Source organism: Thunnus maccoyii, chromosome 13 (assembly GCF_910596095.1).
Source record: "Thunnus maccoyii chromosome 13, fThuMac1.1, whole genome shotgun sequence".
NCBI classification, from domain to species: domain Eukaryota; kingdom Metazoa; phylum Chordata; class Actinopteri; order Scombriformes; family Scombridae; genus Thunnus; species Thunnus maccoyii.
In genome coordinates, this window is record NC_056545.1 from 27,799,971 (window position 1) to 27,814,185 (window position 14,215).

The 14,215-nt window shown below is 40.7% G+C and overlaps 1 protein-coding gene across 2 annotated transcripts in view; it reads right to left on the reverse strand.

Moving 5' to 3' along the window:
• Positions 1-3,928: 3,928 nt before the first annotated feature.
• The window catches only part of dscama (Down syndrome cell adhesion molecule a), a 92,610-nt gene continuing 82,323 nt past the window's right edge, over positions 3,929-14,215 (reverse strand). The window contains exons 21-33 of one of the 2 annotated variants that reach the window (XM_042430489.1): positions 14,056-14,209; positions 12,937-13,054; positions 12,646-12,809; positions 12,080-12,178; positions 11,795-11,983; positions 11,295-11,585; positions 10,253-10,429; positions 10,095-10,125; positions 9,874-9,989; positions 9,597-9,746; positions 8,501-8,698; positions 8,045-8,347; positions 3,929-5,894 (exon numbers count right to left, since the gene is read on the reverse strand). In XM_042430489.1, the coding sequence (XP_042286423.1) occupies positions 5,515-5,894; positions 8,045-8,347; positions 8,501-8,698; positions 9,597-9,746; positions 9,874-9,989; positions 10,095-10,125; positions 10,253-10,429; positions 11,295-11,585; positions 11,795-11,983; positions 12,080-12,178; positions 12,646-12,809; positions 12,937-13,054; positions 14,056-14,209 (2,370 nt within the window). In that variant the 3' untranslated portion in view covers positions 3,929-5,514. Of the gene's footprint in view, positions 5,895-8,044; positions 8,348-8,500; positions 8,699-9,587; positions 9,747-9,873; positions 9,990-10,094; positions 10,126-10,252; positions 10,430-11,294; positions 11,586-11,794; positions 11,984-12,079; positions 12,179-12,645; positions 12,810-12,936; positions 13,055-14,055; positions 14,210-14,215 lie in introns of both variants that reach the window. The other variant, XM_042430488.1, reaches the window with a different exon arrangement.

Below are 14,215 nucleotides of genomic sequence, written 5' to 3' on the forward strand. Positions count from 1 at the left end.
TGGTTGATGCTCACACAAGGAAATACAGAAGAATGAACTTGTGGAGATGAGACAGCAGTTTTTCCAGGTATTTCTTCTTAAAATGGTAGATAGCTGACAATAGATGGGCTTCTCTCTTCTAATCTCTTATTTTTCACTCAGATTTGATAAGATCCACTGACTGTCTTGATCACCTACTACCAGTCATAAATGTGCTTTAGTCTGTATAAATGAGTGTGAATTTATAACCAGACTGAATTTGTTATATATTGTATTGAAAAATGAGACTGAACAGATCACACTGTACTTCACTGTAGAAGTTTCTCAGTGCCAGCTCGTTAAAAATCTAGAGGAAATCACCTCCTTCTCTTGTCAAGTTGAGAGGAGAAAAAATATCTTGAATCCAGTAATTGAAAACATAAACAATCCCAGCTGTCAGCACTCATTGTTCCAGTTCTGCACTGGAACATGCATCCATGTTTATTACTTAATATTTTCAGAATCATTTCCCCAGCAATGCTGCCAGTGGCAGCTTCATATTTCTCAGGCTGATCAGAGGGAAGAATTCAGTTCGCCTGAACCTTATTTATGACAGCAGTTATTAACTGCCAAGTGTGGTGGCAAGTAAATCTCTGTCACCACGCTTAATTTGTTGTGGACTTCAGAGGTGGATGGCAGATATAGATGTCATGCTGAGTAATACGCCTTCCTGCTAACTCCCGTCTTGTGATATAAGACCATGGAAGCAATTTAGCAGTCAGGACATGTGGAGGCTCAGGCAGAGGCTTCAGAGTGGCAGGTTGGAAAGTTCTCATTTAATAAACCAATTTAGGAAGGAAAAAGTAGATTCTTTATAAATTCAGCTTTATAATCCACAGTCATGTTTAACTGAAGGTAATATGAGTCTTCAACAGTCTGTGCAGGAAAACTCAAATTTCCTCTTTGTGCTTACACAGACAGTAGTTCCTGTCTGAGCCATGGTAGAGGGACAGTAGAAAACAGAAAACTGCTGAAGCCTCACAGCAGATTCAGCTGAAATTGAAATAAATGTTTGCAGGGGAAGAGGACTGTAGATTTTGTCCCATATTGCTCACACTTAAACTGCTTTAAGAATGGATCTCTTCATTAGCCAGTGTGGACAGGAAGACCAATCACAGCGTCCAGTATCTCTGTCACTGTACATTAGGGCATGTGAGTATTGTTTTAAGACAGACTTGAAAAAATGTGAACCAGTGCTTTAAAATGAAGGATTTCAACAGCCGATAATGTTAAGCACATTTTGTAACAAATGGTTGGAATTCACTTGTATGGTGTACCCACTTTTCACTCAGTCCCGCCCTGTAGTTGCCTAGATTTCCCATAATGCCTTTTGACAGCTATGAGGAAATTGGCAGTGACCAGTATGTCAGTATAGCTACTGTAGCTCACTGACAAGCATGTGGATCAGGGATATGTCTATAGATGTATATCAATTCCATACTTGATACTAACTGTATATAGTATATACTAATAACACTCTCTGTGAAAGCCACGACTCAGTGGAATGCCCTCCCTGATGATATGAAGAACTGTAATTCTATCAATACATCCAAGGCCAAACTAAAACATGTACTGAAGACCAATCAGCTGTGTGAGTCTAGTTTACATTATTAATTTCTAATTGACATTGTGGGTGTATGCGATGTGCTGTTGTATGTAGCTTTGTATTTTGTATGGTGTGTTCTGTGTGTTGTTTTTTTTTGTTTGTTTTGTTTTGTTTTTTTTGTTTGTTTGTTTTTTTGCTTTGTACTGTTTGTTGTTGTGCTGTTGTATGTTTTGATTGTGGGGGACCACGGATGCAAATTAGCTTCGAGCTAACTCCGGTGCAGTACATCTTTAATGTTTAAAACTGCACACTCTCCCAATCAATAAATCAAATCAATCAATATTTTTCAAAACTTTAATAGTTATTTTTTTTCTCTGAGGTTTTCATCGAGCTGATTCTCCACCATCTATTATTAGTTTTTTCCAGCTGTGAGTTGCTCCTCCATTTGCTGTATGCATTACACTGTGAGAGAACAGTGTACACCAACAGCACTCAAAAATCATGTTGTTTTAGACTGAATACAGCGTTTGTTTTTATTATACTTTATTTTTTATAATTGCATCGAATGCTGATCTATTGGGGCTCTGTTGGTGGGGAATCTGGTTTCTAACAGTGTGATTGTCGCTGTGTTTCTATTGAATATTAGTCTAGAAAGTACTTTTTCAATTTGAGGCACTGACACAAATAATTGGTGTCAACTGTATAAAGAGCTCTAAAAAACATCCTCCAATAATTCAGGTAGTTTTAAGCCTTTTCCACAGCAGCAGTGCAGGAAAATGCTAGTTTGAGGTAAAACAATGTCTAAAGGGAAGAAAGGGGAAGAAAGAAAAAACCCTAAGACACACAGCCAAACAATAAAATGGCCCAGAAATGCAAACCAGTTGATTTTCTTCTTTGAATGTGTTAACTTTTCGAATGCTTGTATCCTATAATGATGTCAAGTTGCTGGATTGTTTGCAATCTGGAGAGAAAGGTAGACTTTACTAAATCTGCGTATTGATTCACATCATTTACTCAATTATCTAATAAATTCAATTTTTTTCAGTCAGACACTATGTTAAGGAAAACATCTCCAAATTTTGAGATTACCCCACGACCCATCCTTTTTATGAACCTTTCATGCTTCCTCCAGACTCAAAGCAGCTAGTATCAACATTCATGAAATGCTTCTCTAATTCTGTTCCTTCAGATTAGGGAAGCCTGCGCCAGCAACTTGAATTCAGAGGTATCAGCAGAGTTCTGGGAAGATGAAACATCTCAGGTTCGTTATTGTCGTATTAACACAGATCAGTTACAGACTGACTCAGTACAAGGGGACACATAGACTGTGTTACTGAAAAACAAAACTGAACCACATCTTCCCATCATTGTCCTCTGAGTATGACAAGTGGTGCTCTGCTGGAGGGTCACTAGCACATCTTTTTGGGTTTTCATTATACAGCTTTTGGACTGCTTTTCAGCCCAACCACGACCTGGCCATCTTTGGGTGCTCCGCAGAGACTTTTGCACTTTTGTACTATGTGCAGATTGCTCCACACCAATGAATGGTGCTCGCTAAGCAACTTATTGAAAGTGGAATTGGAAAAACTGCATCTGTACAAACCCAATACACAAAATAGATGAGAAAATATGGGGGGTCTTCTTTGGTATAGCATCATATTGTCCCACATTATGTACTTGGCCGCAGTAGTGAGTCTGACCTGTTGTTTGTTGTTTGTTGAGTGGGTGAGGTGTTTAACATGACTCTTTTATTTATGTGACTTTGCTCTTGAGATGTTACCATCTTTAAAACATTATGAAAGATGGTTTATTTATCATCTTTTCAATAGTCTGGCAGCCTTCTTGTTCTGTTCATGTTCTGCTATGTGTTTTATTTTCTCTATATTGTTTTGTATGTCTCCAATATAGTATTTTGCATTATAGAATTGAAAACTGTGAATAAAATATTTTAAAAAATTGATGTCAAGTTGCTCTGTTCATAACCTCACATAGACGCAGTTTCCAAATGGCACACGAACACAGCAAGCTGATGTTGACTGCAAAGATTCAAGAGGAAAGTTAATGGAAAAGGATGAATAAGTGAGCCACACAACACTGTACAACACTGCCACCTGCAGGCAAAGAAGCTACAAAATCACAGAAGATGTGATCTGACTGACCAACTTTAGAATACTATCATTACTGAGACATCACTGTCTACCTTTAGGACGACTGACTTCTGTCAGGATGACAACAAGGCGAGGATTCAGGTCTCCTGTTGACATTCGCAGAGCCTTGAGCTGCCCTCCGTGCGTCTGCTTCACCTCCACACCACCATCAGTCATTCATGTCAAACCCGTGCAGGACACTTTGGGGAACAGCCATTTTATTAATCAAATTTGAACTTTGTGTTAGTTTCTCTTTATTCCAGTGCCACCATGGTGAACACCCATGTTAAAAATAAAAAGTGACATTTTTTTTTGTTGTTAAAATGTATAATCATAATGAAGACAGTTAATCATAGAACTAATCATAGAAACTGACATAATGACCTCACAGCATTTTGGATCAAATTTTTCTCCCTTCAGGGGAAAACTCAAGAAACAGAAAGAACAGAAATGGGCCAGGGTAGACAGTAACAAAAAACAGCTTCTTACGTATATCCACATTTTTTTTGAGATATTTCCCATAGACAGTATAGGTTTGGTTTGAAGGGGGGATTCTGCTGGATTGTCTCACGTTTTTTTTTCCCTGTAGAGGAGCATCACTGCAATGCAGCAACAGTAAATCTACTGAGGAGAGTGAGAGCCCTGAAGACTCTACCTAGTGCACTGAGAGTAGGGGGATCTATCTGGACACACTTGAGTCGGGGTGTTGTGAAGTGCAAACCATTAGTTCTCTAAACCTTCCCTGTTCTAGCTAACATCATTTACCACCCTGGCACACAAGCAGTGGTAAACTACACCTGAATACATAGCTGGAGTGTGTCCGGCCCTGTAAGTATACTCACAACATAGTTATTTTTCATCATTACAGTACAGTATAGAGCAATAGTTTTCATATACTTTTCATATCTTTTTTCATATTGCACCATCAGAGAATGGGACACAGAGAAAGATCAACAGAGACTCCATTTCCTAATTAAAACGAGATATGTGCAAACATGACTAAGGACTTTATTAACCAAATCAATTCTTCCCTGTAATATCCACAAATAAAAGTGATTTCTCTTTTTATATATATATTTATAGTAATAAGAATAATAAATCTTCACATTGGATCATTTCATAGTGTGACAAAATGCTCGACTGGGTTGTCCAGCCACGATCGTAATCCTCATTGTCTTTTAATTGGTCAGTCCCCATGCATCCATAGGAAATAGATTTTTTTTTTCTTCAAAAAAAGTAACAATTTGAGAGCAGCTGAAAAGTTTGGACTGGTGTCAATTGCTTTCGTTCCAAGTTTCATTCAGTGTTTCAGAAGGATATTCCATAGGAAAAAAATGACTCCAAATCGTCATCTTCCACTCCAGAAAAAAAAAAGATGTCCGGGTTCTTATGAAAACATTGTAGTAATGGTGATAATAGATCATTTGGTAATCAATAATTCATGATCATTAATAGCTGACAACTAACAATTCATAATCACTGATTAATTATAAAGAATTAACAATAATTAAGAATAAATAATGCTCCCTCGTTACTCAATTAGTTTGGCAAAGCTCCAGCTGGAGTCGTTTCCGATGAGTGAATTTTTTCTCAAGTGAAACAAAAAAAAAAAGAAAAAAAGAAATACAAACAAGAGATAAAAGAAAGCTCTAAAATAAATAAAAGGAGATTAGTAAAAGTGACCCCGCCCTTGAAGGGAGGGGACGTATATACAGAACTGCGTGGTGAAAGTCAGTTTACTGCACTTGAGTGTTAAGTCCAGTGTTAGAGTGAGTTCTAGTCCCGCCCTAGGTGCCCCTGCTGTTATACCAGCGTGTAGGACTTTGCGTAGGGGTTGCTGCTCTGTTTGAGATGTCCTCGCGAGTCCAGCAGGGACTCCTGGGAGGTGCTGAGCTTGGCTGCCTGGGCCAGCTCCGAGCCCTCTCTGTGGGGGAGTGTGGCTGCCGAGCCAGGCTGCCACTGGGCCACTGGGTCCCTGCTGGCCTGAGGGGCCTCTGTGGGTGTTGGGGGTGCCATGCGAGAGGGCCGCTTCAGTGAGCGACTCTTCTGGGGCTCCAGACAGGCCTGACCCATGGCTGCTCTCTCCCCACTAGCTGTCCCCCTGGATGACCCCGAGCAGGACATGCCTCGGTTTAACAGGAAGTCCATGCGCAGGTACGGAGGAAGGTGAACCAACTCGCCCCCTGGAGGACCACACAGAGATCAGAGTTAAGTATATCAGAAAACACATGCACACGTTCCTGTCCCAAATCACCTGAACTCTACAAATTACTTTATTTATGAACTTCAATTTCAAAAATAGCATTAAATATCTTTTTTATCATCTACTCACCTCGATAGGTGATGAAAACACACCTTTGTCAGCTTATCAAGCAACATACAAATGCAATGTATTTAGTATACACAGACATGTAAGCTGTCTTCCTGTGTTCTTTCTCTGACACTAATTAAATAAAATAATATCAAATAAGTGATATGTTATAGTAACATAGTAAAAGTAGTAATAGTACTATGTTTCAATGTCTAGCATGTACACATATCAACTACAGATATTGACTTTTTGTCACTTTTATCCAAAATGGTCTTTTTTTACAACTAACATAAATCCCCTCAGCAGTCATTAGTGTGTCTGAATAGGTTTTTATCTCTTAAATAGAACATTATTCAGAAAGGTTGGTTTCTAAATTGTGTTGTCTTGTTGAGACTGTTGATGTGAAAACAAAAATCGCCAAACCAATGCAGTGTTCATTTAGAGCTGTTAGCAACTCTATGAAATGAGTCGTATGTAAGTGTAAAACCTCAATCATACATGGTAGTAAATTAAATAAACAGAACTTTCTCATTCAGTTTCAACAGAGCTGCTTCCAACATTAGATTCTTACTTCTCATGAAGTTTTAGTCAGTGGTTTGAAATATTAATCGTACAATCTTCGAAACATTACTTGTCTTAGTGCTGCTTTTGATACTGTTGACCATTCGATACTACTAGACAGACTGGAAAACTGGGTTGGACTCTATTTTGTTTCCATTGGCATCTACATATCTGAGCGAACTAGCATGAGGGTTGGAGTACCTCAAAGTTCAATTCTGGGACCTCTTTTATTCACCCTCTACATGCGCCTCATTATGCAAAAGAACAAAATCTCTTAACATAACTATGCGGATGACACTCGATTATACATAGCTCTCTCACCAAGTGACTACACTCCTACAGACTCACTAGGTCTATGCATTGACCAAATCAATGACTGGATGTACCAAAGTTTCCTCTAACTAAACAAAGAAAAAACTGAGATCATTGTCTTAGGTGCTAAAGAACAAAGGCTGAAAGTTGAGGCTCATCTTGATTCCCTTTCAAAAATCAAGTCAGGAATCTTGGTGTTATTATTGACTCGGATCCAAATTTGAAGACCTAACTCAAGTCATTGAATTGAAGGATACATGTCCAAACAAGATCTAGAAAACTAATCCACGCTTTTATTTCCAGTAGGTTAGACCACTGTAATAGTCTTCTTTCAGGCCTTCCCAAAAAGCAGTTAGGCAGCTACAGCTTATTCGGAATGCTGCTGCTGAGTTCTCACAAAAACTAAGAAAGCTAAACATATTACACCAGTTCTCAGGTCTTTGCATTGGCTACTAGTGTGCCATAGAATTAATTTCAAAATACTGTTACTTAATGGTTTAGGGCCAAAATACATCTCTGACTTGCTTCCATCCTATGTACTCAATAGATTTTTAGGTCATCAGGGATCAGGCTGCTAACTGTTCCTGGGATTAAAACAAAACATGGTAAAGCCACTTTCAGCTTTTACGCTACACATAGCTGGAATAAATTTCCAAAAGATCTTGGATCTATAAAATGCAATGTGACTTTTACTCTTTTTAAATGTTTTTCATACTTTTTTAAAAATCTTTTTATTTATCATTTTTATTTATATTTTATTTTTCTTTTATATATTTGATGTAAAGCACTTTGCATTGCCTCTGTGAATGACATGTGCCATACAAATAAACTTGCCTGGCCTAATATCTTGGAATGTCATATTGCTTTTCATTCAGATTGAATTTTCAAAGCAATGGTTCCCTAATTTCTCAACTTTAAGACAAACTTAACTGAGACAATCATTAAGTTGAATACATTATCAACACTTCATCTGGATTCACTGTTGGCATTAGAGACATGGTTAATGATTGGATGTCAATATTAGAGTTAAAGTTAAAGTTTAGGGATTAGTGTTATAAACATCATAATGAGGCCCGCTGTAATAAAAGGTTAGCATGTTGTCAGAATCAGGCTGAAACAGATCTGTGGCTCTTGACAGCACGGCCTCACCCGGTCTGTGGGCCTTGGGCACGGCCATGTTCATGACCCGGCTGACGTCCTGAGGCTTGGGTGGGGAAGCAGTGAAGCGGCAAATGCCTGATTCGGACGGTGTGCTGGAGGTCAGGCTGTCGGTGTAGTCATTGGTGCCCGCTGTCATCTGCTCTGAGGAAGTGTCAGAGATGAAGCATTCGGTGATGGTGAATTTGGCGTGGCGCAGCTGCTCCTCCATCTTGGCGTGCTCATAGGCTCTGGCAAGCTCCTCGTAGGTGGAGGAAGCACTCTCTGTTGACACCATACTGCTCCGCGCACGGTCTGGACATGAGCCAAGGTTAGTGGAGGGATTAGTGTCAAGACTTAGTGGCACAATTGTTACGATGTAACTTTGTTAAAGTTGTGAGACAACTGACACTGATCTGTTGTTATAAATGAAGAGTAATGTTATACTGTTATAAAGCTGCTGTTCACCTGTGTCCTGAGATGGGCTGACGCTGTAGCTGTCACTCTCCTTGTCAACAGAGCCTGCGACTCTGGGCGTGGGCAGCCTCCAGTCAGTGCTGAGAGTGTGGGAGGAGACAGGGGGATGTGGGCGGTTAAGGGTCCACTGGCTGGCATAGCGGTTGCGAGCAGCTGGGCCGGCTTTGGCTGTGCGGCGGGCAGTGGGGTCTGAGATTCAGGAGGAGAATGCAGGGTGTTTATGCAGGTCAGAGGGAGGACTAAACTTAATAAAATGGTCATGGTTACAATGATGATGTAATTCTGCACCTAATAGCTGCCACCACAGTTTCCAAAACCTGCAACTTCATTTCTAAACACAAAAGGAGCTTTTGACTGACGTTACCAACTATATAAGTGTTGTTACAAATACAGAAGTGATAGAAGCGAAAAAAAACTAAAGCACCAGCACCCCAACTTCTTTCATATCATACCTGACAGAATCTTAACAATCATCACAATGTGTTCTATCTTTCTATTAGAAGTTATACATCTACAGTGATAGAAGAGGGTTGAAGGATTCTGTGCAACACTTCCGTCAGTCAATTCATGTTGAATGGTTTATTGTGTAAATTAAGAACTTTGGTGACAGGGCTTTGACCTCATCACAAGAAAAGATCAAACTCAGCACAGCAATGATTATTATAATGTCTCCTCCAGAGGGGAAGTAGACTTAAAGCCTACAGGTGGATGCTGGGGTGGAGGTGAAATGCTACGTGAACAGCAGCAGCAGTGGCAGGCATGGCAGCAAAGGAGTGAGCAGAACACTAGTATAACAGCATGATTGAAAGTGTGCGGTGGTTATACAGCATGTTGCAGGGAGCATGGAGTTTAGTGGTGACTCGAGTTGACCGCAAGGAGGCTGTGCTTCATTCTATGTAATTACCGAGGCATGCAGAAAACACCAGAGGTAAATAAAAGCCACACTAATAGGGCAATAATCAATACGAAATAGAAAAAAAGAAAAAAACTTGATGGGAAAAGGAACATAGCTGTGAAAAAAGAAAAAACACACACATGTACATTTTATGTCTCATGAAGTTAAAAAAAGAGTCCGTACTGGACTTACTGGTTCCTGGTCTGGCATCAGACACATCTACCAGTGGACCGGTGGCCTGGGAGAGGGACTGGTAGTGGACGGTGTGGGTGACTGTGGATGATTTTTGTTTCTGTGTCTCTCCGAAGTCATTATCAGTCAGTAACACAGTGGACCTGTCATCTGTAGGCCAGAAACAAAGGCAAGCTCAGGAATGCAATAAACAGGTTCATTTGCCTAATGCATTACTTTATAAAAAATCAGTGCAGCATCCTGTACAGGAGCAATAGGACACTAGCAGCATGCTTACCAACAGTCTCCATGGTGTCTCTCTCCTCGATCAGAAGCTGGGCTCTGGGGATGTCGATGTGCATTCTGAGCGTTTGTTGCTGTTTGTTAATTGGCTCTGCTGGACGTGTGTTTTTACTGGGGAACACAAAACAAAAAGGATTTTAATTTGAGGAAATGTGTAGAGATGAATTCTGCTCGGACAACAGCACAATGTGCGTACTGAGATACTAGTCTTCTTACCTCATAAGCATCTCAGCCAAACTTTTTGCATCTGGAAAACAAACAAAAAAAACCAAAACATTATTTCACTTATTTAACATTAAAGAATAGAGGCTGTAAATCTGTCATGTGAGAGAAAAGAATCCTCTCCTATGTTAACGTGCCCTCTAACATCTCACCTCGGAGCCTCTTGAGCCTCTGCTCCCTCCTCCTCCTCCTCAACACCAGCAGCCCGATGAAGATTACAACAATGCCCACCAACACACAGGAAATGGTCACCATCATCTTCAAACCTTCACCGCCTCCAGAGCTGTCTTCACTCACGTTGGGTGCCTTCACCAAAGGTGCTATGGTACCTGTGCACGGATCATATGTTTTGTGTTATGCTCAGTCTACATGGGCTTTAACACATCATTTATATGTAACAGAAAAATTGTCGGTGTTGCTGTAGGAATCCCAAAAACATAACTGCATGACAGCTACCATCAGCAGCTCAAAGCTGTTAGAGTAGAACAGTCACATACAGTGTGTCACCACAAGCTGCTACACTGTTCATATCAGCACTTGATGTTTTTGCCAAATTGAGAGTAATACATGGTTCCCAATCTGCCAGGCTACTTAAATGTGAATGAACTCATCCTTCATAGCTAAACACTGAGCTTGATTTTTCACTTTAATAGCTTTGGGTGTAAGTGAAGGAGGAAGTAAAGTGGTTGGTGTTCAGAGCTGGTTCTGGCTCCTGGGGTACGATGTGAGCTGGCAGTGATCACATCCTTCATCTCAAAGGAGATCATAGAAGTATTTAACTCATGTGGTGGCATTCAGTAGGCTTGTGATGGAGATGTCATAAACAGCAACACACAAACCAGCTAAAGTCACTAGAGTCTGTTTTTTATTGCCCAATTCATCAAGGGAGCCTCATTCCTTGGAGCCTCGAGCTTGCCATTAACAGGAAATGTGATTTATTCCTCTTTGCCTCAAACTACTGCTGTGATCCAGTCTCAGTATGCTCCAGTTAGTGGAAGCTTTATCACAGATTCTCTTCTTGTTCAACAGTCAGTGTTGGTGCTCACATTATACTACCTCTGGAGCAGCAGGTGAATCATGCAGGTACAGTACTGTGCCAGTTTCAGCAGGCCACGACAGTTATTTCAGTGACACAGTTACCTGGAAAGAAATGAGTGGGAAACTGTATTGTTCTCTGCTAATGTGTCAACTCACTGCCGTCATAGCTGAGTGTTGCAAACTTGACTCTCTTCTCAGCGTAGCCGGCGCTGTTGTAGACTTTCATCTGCAGCTCGTACCAGGTGGCCTCCTGCAGGTCGTACAGGATGTAGCTCTTGGTGAGGGAGGTGCGCTGTGCCGTGGTCCAAGTGGGCGAGTCGACCGACCGATACTCCAGGGTGAACGAGGTGATTGGGCATCCACCATTATTCCAGCCGTTCAGGTTGAGCTTGACCCGAGTGGCGTTGATGCTAGTGAAGAGCTCCTGTTCTTTGGAGTACTGAGGTTCTGCAGGGGGGGGGGGATAGTAAGAATGAACCCTGGAGAAACTAAAGAACTGCAAAATATGGACACAAGTTGTGCTTTGTGGTAACTAACAGTAAGAATGTTATAATATCACTTACAATATGTTAAAAATTTAATGCAACTTGTTGTTTTAGCAACTCAAAGAATAAAGGCTTCTCCAGACTGACACTAATAATGTAGTTTGTTCACACCTTTCCCATGGGTCTTTGCTTCAATGATCTCACTGATGCGTCCGGGCCCAACTGCATTCTGGGCGGTAAGGGTGAACTTGTACCAGGTGCCACACTTGAGGTTCTCCAGCCGATAGGAGCGCTCACTGGGACTGATGGGAAAATTACCCCACTGCTCGCTGTTATCCTCTGAATACTGCAGAATGTAGCCTGAAGAGGAAACACAGGTGGGGAATGAATGTGAATCAACCAGTCATATTAAGCTGGAAACATGTAAAAAAAAACACAGTTTGGTGTGTATCTGACCTCTAATGGAGCTGCCTCCGTTGTCTCCAGGGATCCAGGAGAGAGTTATGGAGGTGGTGGTTGTTTTGGTCACTGTGAGGCGAGGCTGATCAGGTGGAACTGGAGGAAAGAAAACAAACAAATCTTTTACATGACTCTGAAAAAAAAAAGACTCAAGTCAAATGCTCAAATATATGGCACCATAATTTCCCAATAATTACCAAATGTTTCATGGAAAGAACAATTTAATTTGGTAATAAGTACAATTTGTTCAAATTAAAAGGGTAATTATGAAAAATTTGACTACAGACAAACAACCAATTCAACATATATGAAAAATAACATTTTAAAAAATAAATGAGTAATGAATTGAGCTTTCATGGAGCTTTCTCTTTCTTGGGCATTCCTTTTCTGGCTATAATTAATACCAAATTAAATAGTTCTTTCCAGGAAAAATCATGGAAATTATTTGGAACTTTATTTATTTAATAAAATAAAGCGCTACCAACTGAAATGTTGGCTTGTATCCTGTGTTGTTAAGCGTTGGTATAGACATGTCATTTATAAGTTCTTTCAACATTTCTTACCTTGAACCTGCAGGTTGAGGACGATCTTGTCAGACCCAAAGCTGTTACTAGCAACACAAGTGTAGTTCCCAGAATCCTCTGCTTTCACCGTACGAATAACAAGGCTGCCGTTACCATGGACGCTGCGCCGGCTGTCAATCACAACAGGTGCTGGCGTTCCATTGCTGAAACATAGATGTGTTTAGAATTATCTTTATGTTTTCAGTGTCACATGGTTACTTTGAGGAGACAAATTCAACAAACTGTCAGAGACTTTACAGTATTCACACATTTATGTATGTAGGAACTCACATCTCCTTCAGCCACTTGATGGTTGGTGATGGATCACCCACTGCCTTACAAGGCAGCACAATGTCCCTCATCCAGGGGGTCGTTACAGTCCTGTTGAAGGTCAGGATCCGAGCTGGAGCTGCAAAAACACCCAAATGCTTCATCAGCTCACGGAGGACACACAGAAACAAATAACTGTGTTGCTATTTTTTTAAGTATTTTAGACTGAGACAGGATTTTAGAACAACATACTCTTTCAAGTACTCTTGTGTTAATTACAGTTTTTTTTTCCATTTGTTGTCCTTTCTTCTACTCTCTAACCCTGAAGCTGACTGAGTTGGGGCTAAAGGATCGGGGCCACAGCGTGATGTGTATCTCCCTCCATCTGAGCAGTGAAGCAGTAAGGAGAGGACATCCATCACCTACACCTCAGACAGGATGTGAACATCCTGATAGGAGCTGTGGGTCCTGACTCCAGACACCATAGGGTCTATCAGCATATGCAATCAGCTTATCAACTCTCCCCAAGCATGTAAGGTGCTGACAGGGCTAAACACAAGGTTATTTACATTCTACTGATGCTCCCCCACCTGTCTTCTTATGAGGAGAAACTGGGAACGAGCTACTCCTTCACCTCTCCACATGGAGTAAAGTGAGTTGGGGTAACGGGGTGAAGGAGGATAATCCTGTTTAACTGAACTCGCACTGTGCTTTGGTGTCCTGGTAAAGTCTTAAAATGATATTCTATCAAAAACATGATATTTTATTAAAATTTTATGTTTAGACCAATTGTAATAACATGGTTTACATTAAACTGTGTGCTACCAAATACTGTGATTTGTTTCCTCATAGAAAAAACAAAGCAATACTGTAGGAAGCAATACTGTTCAGTATGTGACATGTTGATTGTGCTCTATTTTTGGTGCTAACAGTTGAATTTCATGTTAAATCAGGCTTTTTTTCTTACACTCCTGTCAGGCATGTAAAAGGGGTTACCTTTTCCCTTCTTTTTCAGACTGACATTTAGGAGGTTACTTTCACTTTTTTTACTGACCAGTTTATCAGGGAATCTGCCGTACAAGTGATTCAGCGTTGTTCAGCACTGACTATCAAACTGTCTGAAAGAGAAGCTCCACCTACCCTCAGCCATGGGTTTAACAGTGATGATCTCACTGGTATTTCCACGACCTGCAGCAGTGACGGCCACTACCCAGATACTGTACTGCCGGTTCCTGCTCAGGTTGGGGATGCGGTAGAAGAACACATCCGGGGCTGCCTCAAACTCACTGCTCACCTGAGT